The sequence below is a fragment of the Bidens hawaiensis genome, unplaced genomic scaffold, assembly GCF_021521415.1.
Source record: "Bidens hawaiensis isolate Kalapana, Puna unplaced genomic scaffold, B.hawaiensis_p1.1 tig00033471_1, whole genome shotgun sequence".
In the NCBI taxonomy this organism is placed as follows: domain Eukaryota; kingdom Viridiplantae; phylum Streptophyta; class Magnoliopsida; order Asterales; family Asteraceae; genus Bidens; species Bidens hawaiensis.
In genome coordinates this window covers 63,819-72,274 of record NW_027495725.1, presented here as the reverse complement: position 1 = coordinate 72,274, position 8,456 = coordinate 63,819, and the positions used below count along the sequence as shown (strand labels likewise).

Sequence of the window (8,456 nt, the reverse complement as noted above, 5' to 3'; positions counted from 1 at the left end):
AAGGCCTTTGGGCCGGGTTCGTTGGTTGACGATTAGAAAACAAAAGGGGCGGCCCGTTTAATTATGAAGGAAAGCCCATTTGACGTTTTCTTGGTCCCTAAGCCATTTAACCTAATGGTTTTCTATATATACCATAGTCATGTATTGTAATCTTTGTACCGTGCTTAATAAAATACCCTAGTTGCAGCCCGTGGACGTAGGTCGCCTTGACCGAACCACGTAAAATCTCGTGTCTCTTATTTATTGCTTTCGTTTGTGCGTGTGTGTTTGTGTTTCCGCTGCGTACCGACTCTGTTTAATACCTAACACATGCCCTAGGGGTCCGGTGCTATTGGAGCGTGATGCTCGACACCGTGAAAAGTAGCCAACATATCTCACGCCTTCATACCGCTTGGTATTAGAGTTAAAATGTGTTTTGACGGTTAGACGACATCAATTAAATATACAAATTCTCTTTAACTAGTTTTTTTACCCGGCGCAACTTTTTTACCCGGCGAGTTGCGCCGGGCAGCTGGCAAAATCTCATCGTTGAAACACGGGTGTTGGTAAACTTGAGCGTTACGATGATGAGTCGACACGAATTTGGTCAGTATCGGCTACGTTCGTCACGATAGAGACACAATTGGTAAAATTTGAGCGTTAATTAATTCGTCAAATTAACATATAAAAACATTAGCATATAAGAAAACAAAATATTAAAGACGATGTTTATTTGGTTGGCCGGGGTGGTGGTAAAATCCAACCGTTGTTGGTCCCGGGCATTGAGGCGGTAACTTGACACGAATTCAGTCGGTTTTGATTACTTACATTACGATACCAGAAATAAAGGTTGAAAAAATTATAAAAATTGAGGTGGATCAACGACCAAATTTGTTTTTTACTTTATTTTTTTGGGGGGGGGAGGGGGGGGGGAAGTAGTCGGTAAACTTGCGCATTGGTAAAACCCGAACGTCGATCATGGGCTTTAAATAAGGCCACGAGTCTGCGCGACCTCGGTCAGTATATTTCAAGTTTGCTATGATACTAGAACTAAAATAAATAAAAAAATTTGATGTTTGGCTAGTTTCCATTACATTTATTATGGTAATTGGAGTAAAAAGAAAAAAAAATTCAACCATTACGGTGCAGTGGCCCAATACACCACTTGTGGCACCAAAGTTGTACTTTATATATATTAGTAATAGTAATTAGTAATAACACACTTTCCTAATGGGAAAATTCCCAAAATAGTCCTTTTTAGAGAAAGGATTCATAAAATAGCCATTTTTTCCTTAAAATATTTTACAATTTGGACTGGTCAGACGCTTTGGGAAAAGAGAATGATAAAGAGGGACCAGGCCAAATTTTGAAAGAAAGTCAGGTAGGAGACGAGATTTGGAAAAATAATGAAGGTAAAGTCCAAATTATATTGTAATCTTAGTGTAAAAGTTCAAATTTTTTCAAATCTTTTTTATTCTAAAACCGTCTTGAAAGACTGTTTTATTATGTTTCCTACCTTTCCCGTCCATATTTTCAAATTCTTGGAAAAAGAGATTTTGAAATCTCGTCTTGAGAGACGAGATTCTACCACCAATACCACCACCACCCACCTTTCACCTTCTACCACCACCACCCACCACCCCCACCACCACCACCCACCGTTCGCCACTACCACCATCCACCCCCACCGTCCACCACCACCATCCGTCACCACCCACCACCATCGTCCGCCACCACCATCCGTCACCACCACCCACCGTCCTCCACCACCACCGTCTTCATCTTCATCATCATCATCATCAACATCATCTTTTTCATCTTCATCTTCATCTTCATCTTCACCTTCTTCATCTTTACCGTCGGGTGGTAGACGGTGGTGGTGGAGGACGGTGGGTGGTGGTGATGGATGGTGGTGGCGGAGGTGGATGGTGGTGGTGGGTGGTGGTGGTAGTGGCGGGTGGTAGAATCTCGTCTCTCAAGACGACATTTTAAAATCTCTTTTTTCAAGAATTTGAAAATATGGACGGGAAAGGTAGGAAACATAATAAAACAGTCTCTCAAGACGGTTTTTGAATAGAAAAGATTTGAAAAAATTTAAACTTTTGCTCCAAAATTACAATATAATTTGGACTTTATCTTCATTATTTTTTCAAATCTCGTCTTCTACCTGACTTTCTTTCAAAATTTGGTCTGGTCTCTCTTTATTATTCTCTTTTTCAAAAGCGTCTGGTCAGTCCAAATTGTAAAAGATTTTGAGAAAAAAAGAGCTATTTTAGAAATTCTCACTAAAAAAAGGCTATTTTGAGAATTTTCCCCTTTTCTAATTCTTATGATTCGACCCCTAAAAGAAATAAGGTATTAACGGAAAGGGTTTTATTAACATGTAAAAAGTAGACCATATACAATGAATGTTTTATAGAACATGACAAAACTGAGTTATAATAATTTTTGAAAGAAACGTATTAGATGACGTCACAAGTCATCCTTGGAGCGCAAGCGAAAATGGTCATTAATGCCTATGGATGGAGACCTACGAAAGAACCTCACCCATATATTTTGTCAAATTGTTTTTGGTTATTTACTTATTTTTCATTGGATTATAATATACCCATGTATATAGGGTTATGGGTTATTTAATAAAAATAATAACTTATGATCTGTAAAAAATTACAGTCATCATCAATTTTTATTCATTGATGCCATTCCAAATGAATTTGACATAGGAAAAACGACATTTTACCAAACTTGATGGTGTGTGAGTGACGAAATATATAAACTATGTATTCATGTTAAATTAAGAACCAAACCTGTAACAATATAAAACGCATGTTAAAAAAATCTATTGACGAAACATACGTTTAGATTGAATTCATAGTGCCAAACAATGCAAACGTAGTCATAATGGTTATCTTGAAAAGTGGATTCCACTACAAACTGTTAAACTGTTAATAGGATACAAATCAACTAATTTATATGATAGCAAAGTCCTTTAATTCACTACGAGGATGGACATATATCAGAAAAAAAAAGAAAAGAAAGAAAAGAAAAGAAAGAGAGAAGTATTTATAAGAAATCTTTATTTTCCCTACATTTTGGGCTTTTTGGTCCATTTAACTCGTTTATGTTTTTCTCCTTTGTAAAAAATTCACACATTTAAACTAAACCAAATGTCAAATGTGAGGATATAGCATAAGTACATAACTGTTAACAAAATATAGCCATAGGTTAACTTAAAAACAAATACTCTTAAGACTCTGCCCCTACCAAGCATTGAACAATAAAATTTTTCAAAATAGGCTAAATCTTCTTCTTATCAATTAATTAAGGTCTCCTAAGAGTGGTTGTAACTTGTAACTGTAAGTGGTTGGTTATGAATTAAGGAAAAAGAAAATGTTATTGTTCATAACTAATTTGAAAAAATAGTGTTCATACTTTATAATTTTTTAATATTTGATGAAAGTAGTTGTGAGTGAAGAAGAAAGAAAATGTAATAATAATAAAAATACTGGATTTATCTATTTCTATAAATTTATTTTTAATATCATATCTATTCTATTTCTATAAATTTATCGACCCATAACATTTTCCATCTTTATCTTATCATTCACATCATTAAATTTTAGAGATAAAAGATAGAGATGAAGACTTTGAAAAAGAAGAAAAATAAAAGTAATCTAGAGAAGAAGATAAAGACAAAGGTACTGTGGTGGTCCAATTTCTTAAACAATTAGATTATTAGAGTTATCGTGTGATTAGTCTAGGATTTGTCATTTTAATCATAGGTATTCTTTCAAGAGCATACATAGTAAGCAAAATACTACGAAAAGAAAAGGGAAGATACGAAATAACCATAGCGGAATATTGAGTCATAATAAAAAAAACTAATACTTGATATAAATATTTGAACGGGTCAAGATCTACTCAATGGAAGGAAACTACATAATGTGTATGGTTAATGCTTGAAAGCTGTGAATTTAGAAGTTCATTTTCGCAAATTCGCAACTGATTAGATCAATTTAATGTGTTTCAAGAACAATTTGATCAATTCTTAAGAGTATGGTTAATGCTTGAAAACTATGAATTAAATATGATTCAAGACTTTAAATTAAATGCGTCTCACAACTATAAGACCATCACCAACGAAAGGTGCCACTAAAAAACGTGTCTAGTCAGCTGCCATATTAGATTTTCATAAATGTATAAAAACGCTCATTTTCTCTCAAACTTTACAAACATTCTTACTAATACTTACAATTCCACATCATCACCTTCACAATTCTTTTTAATACTTTTTTTTTTATAATTAGCACTTTTCTTTTAATTTTGCATTTGAAAAACAATTAAAATAATTACTGAAATAACTAAATATAATTAAGATATGCAAAAACTAATCATAATGGATTATGCAAACTTAGGTAACTTGGTTGAGCTCGATAATGTGGGTTTGGGATTTGTACGGTGCATTTTGAGTCATAAGGTTGATCAACACAAATCTTTTATGATTCAACCAGGTGATCGAGAAGCTGGATGTAAATTTGTTAATGATATACACTAGTGAAAGCTGATAATGAGTGTTATTAGCATAAAAAAGGGTTTTTAGCCAGCATTAGGATAAATAAAGTTGGATACTCGAATAAAAGCAGGCACATGACTATGACGGATTCATGTATCTCACTTATGCATTTTGTTCAAACATGGCTATATAAATATAACACACTACGTCTCGATTTTCTATAAAATAAAATATTAGTATAGTTTAGCATTAAAATGGTACAAATAGTGAAAAAGATTATAAATTAACAACATATAATCATATCTTATTACATTAATGAAATTATTCTTAAATCGAGTTAATCGAGACGGACAAAAAAATCCCCTTGACAGATGCCACTATATATTTATAGGCTGTGCGAAAAATTTTGAGTCCTAAATTGCTTCTCACCCTTTGCATACATTTTTTATATCTAATTTCAGAAACTACTTCCCTCTATAAGTTATCTCATCAACCTCCCATCTTTCCTAATTTGCCTCAAGAAATCAAAAAAATTGTTGTTTTTGTTCCTTGTTTTGTTTGCTACACATTATCTCTCCAACCTTCCTTCCTCGGTCCTGAATTGTTCATCATCTCCTCCCCCCTCTCTTACATTCTCCCCGTGTAAGATCGAGGTTGTTAAACAAAACGTGGGGGAGAGACAGGAAGGAAAGACGATCAACTGGTTTGATTGGAGATGACCGAAAGAGCAACAGGCAAGGCGCATTCGTGGTTGTGGGCTAGTCACATTCGAACCAAGCAGTCAAAATGGCTCGAACAAAACCTACAAGGTTAACTAGACTTTCCTTTTCTTTTCATGTTTAATAATTGTAGGAGCTTAGATTTTGAACATGACTATATAGTTGTCTTTATATAAACTAGTTTTTTGATAATTTAATTGTTTTAAGAAATTAATAAACTATCAAAGCTCATAAATGAATCTAAATTTTCAACACAAAATTAAATTTTATGGATTTTCTTTTAGTCTAACGAGTCTGGGTTAGTTTCAAATAGAACCTTGAACCAGCTTAGCCAAAAAGACCGTGTCTGTAACCAATCATGTTCACCAATTGACCCATTTAACGTAGATAAAATGTGATTGTTTTAGATACATTTGTGTTTTTATTGCAAAATTACAATTTTAAAGCAGTAATATGAAAAAGAAATAAAAACAAAAATTTCAGATTAATCATGTCGTGCTCATATCAGCAGCCATGCTTATATCAAGTCATGTTTGAGTTCATATATATTACATGATTTTTGGGTTAATGTGGCATTCATGTTGGACCACCCGCCAACATTTTAACACGACTCACTTAACACTTTTTTATGATCATAAGATAACAATTGCTAATGCATATACGTGTAACATAATTTCAAACTTGTAACGCAAGATGCTTTTGTTTAATTATATGTAGATATGGAATACAAGGTCGAGCATGTTCTGAACCTGATTCAAAAAGATGGCGATTCATTTGCTAAAAGAGCAGAAATGTACTACAAACATCGGCCGGAGGTCATAGGCTTCGTGGAAGACACCGCCCGCTCTTATCGATCTTTAGCCGAACGGTATGATAAATTGTCAACTGAGTTGCAAAAGGCCAACACAACCATCGCTTCAATCTGTCCGGAAAAGGTTACCTATAAAGATGATGACGACTACTCGGTTGGTCCTTCAAAATTATCTAAAAAACCCTCTCAAAAAGCCCCCAAAAAAGCAATCAAAATTCCCAAAGCCCCTATACTTCCTGCCAAGGGTGTCCTTAACAATACATCAAAGACAGCAAGTAATACCAACCCATTGGATTCCAAAAAGGATGATCAGTTGAAGTCTTGTGAAGAGACCATAAAGATGTTGCAGGATAAACAAGAGAAGATGAGCCAGGAAGCTAAACTTGAACAACAAAGATTTGAAGAGGCTAAATCGAAACTTGAATCCCTTAAACACAAATTTAACCTAAACGAAGACGAAACCAATGTCGACAAGTCGAATGATTCATGTGTAACCGAGACCATTGACAAGCTCGTGAATAAAATGATAACCTTAGAGGCATCGGTTGTATCACAAACTACACTTAGCGACATGATGAAAAAAGACAATGATGATTTGCAAACACGAATTCAAATCTTGGAAGCCGAAAAGGCTGCCTTGATGAACATGAAAACCTTTGATAACAAGGTTGAAACGAGAGCAGGAAAGATAGATCAAGTTATGTGGCTAGAGATGTTGTTGAACGGCTTCGAGAACAAAGACGATATTCTTCTGGAAAAGTATGTAGCAATATTGAAAAGCTACAAGGATACCAAGAACAAACTAACTGAAGAAAAGAAACGAAACCGAGGAACTCTTTCGTTGATGAATTCCGCCATTGTTGAAAGGGATAATACGATCCAACAGCTTGTACAAAAGCTGAAAGTTCTGCAAGAAAGTTTAGGTGAAGATAGGGTGGACATTCCTACAATTAACTTTGATCATGAACCACAAGTTGTGTCTCCAAGTGAAGAAAAACTAAGAAAGAATATTGATGCGATACTTGATCAAAATAATGATCTGTGGCTAAGACTCAGCACAACGTTTCGTCAAATACATAGGTTCAAGAAACAAGTTAAAGATCTGCAGGAAGAGGTTAAAAAAGTTGAAGCCAAGGGACTGGCAGGTACGTATTGTTAATCAACTATATATGAAAAGTATAATGAGCATAATTACAAAGGAACGTGTCGTATTTCCTAATTATAATAGAGATAATTACAATAACACTAACCAATATACTTTATGTGATGGAATAGTGTAAACTTCATAAGATATATATTATGTAGCATTAATCAATTATATATCAAATCATATCTCATAATTACGGTTCGAGATATTTAAACCTAACTAATATAATATATCTGATGGCAGGGAAATCTAGCACATCTGTGTTTACCACAGATGAGCTATTATCAGGTATCAAGCCGACATACATACATCTTCAAGAAACAAACACTAGACTTACAGGTTGGTTACAACAAAGCATAATGCTCAATGACGAACTCGAGACGATCAACTCGCGTTTGTGCAACATCCAGGAAGAAATAATACAGGAAAAGGTCAAGGTGAGCACACATCAGGCTGCAAAGTTCAAAGGTGAAATATTGAACATGAAACAAGAAAACAACAAAGTCAATGAAGAGCTTGAAGCAGGTTTAGATCATGCCATTGCCCTAAAACATGAAATAGAGCAGACTCTAGAAAGACTAGAAGTGGAGTTTGGTCTTTCTACCAATCAGAAGAAGCCACGTAAGGGAAAGTCATCGAGGCGGTCACTAAGCTTGAGGTCATTGCTTTTTGGCGGTAAATCGAAGAAGCAAAAGTTCTCCTTTTTTTCATGCTTAGGCGGCCATCAAAAAAGAACTCGGTCAATGTAAGATGGCGGTGTGTAAGTCTTTCTATGGGTTGTTCATATGAATAATAAAGACATGGTTCACAATGGAAGTGTTATTGCCCTTTTGTTCAAAATTTTCAGAAAAGCATGACTCCTTTAACAATGGCAAAATAAACAGAAAAAATCTTGAGAGTCATGAGATCCAATTATCAACTCCGGCTCAACCTTTTCAGGAAACTAAAGTGGATTCTAAAATTGGTGTATTTTTTCGTAAAAGGAAAGGTATTTTTGCTTAGGATGTAATTATATGTGAGAATCCGAACACAATTTTTTATACGATTTCTAAAAACTCAAAATCACAGAATTCTAACATAAAGTTCGAGAGATTGATAGCTTAGAGAGTTGTGATCGCAAAGAAAGAAACAAAATCGAATTGAACGTAGTCAAACTCTAAAATACTAGGACCCCATGCTTCATCTTATCTCTTTTTACAATCGCGCTGCCCCTGTCGACGCACACCAATAGTAATTATGAACATTAATTGTCTTGGGAATAGAAATAGAAAGCATGTCACTAACTAG

The 8,456-nt window shown here is 34.7% G+C and overlaps 1 protein-coding gene across 1 annotated transcript; it reads left to right on the top strand.

Annotated features, from left to right (window-relative positions):
* The first annotated feature begins 5,073 nt into the window (after positions 1 to 5,073).
* On the top strand, positions 5,074 to 8,159 carry LOC143584812 (protein NETWORKED 2A-like). The gene is made up of 3 exons (XM_077066771.1): positions 5,074 to 5,301; positions 5,929 to 7,167; positions 7,413 to 8,159. The coding sequence occupies exons 1-3, from the start codon at positions 5,208 to 5,210 to the stop codon at positions 7,916 to 7,918; spliced, it is 1,839 nt and encodes a 612-aa protein (XP_076922886.1). The 5' UTR covers positions 5,074 to 5,207; the 3' UTR covers positions 7,919 to 8,159.
* Positions 8,160 to 8,456: the final 297 nt, after the last annotated feature.

What these genes read in the sequence shown, in the direction of transcription:
- LOC143584812 (XM_077066771.1), top strand. Translation starts at nt 5,208, where the DNA reads ATGACCGAAAGAGCAACAGGCAAGGCGCATTCGTGGTTGTGGGCTAGT. An exon ending in GCTCGAACAAAACCTACAAG is followed by an intron (nt 5,302 to 5,928) that starts GTTAACTAGACT and finishes AATTATATGTAG; the next exon opens with ATATGGAATACAAGGTCGAG. An exon ending in TGAAGCCAAGGGACTGGCAG is followed by an intron (nt 7,168 to 7,412) that starts GTACGTATTGTT and finishes ATCTGATGGCAG; the next exon opens with GGAAATCTAGCACATCTGTG.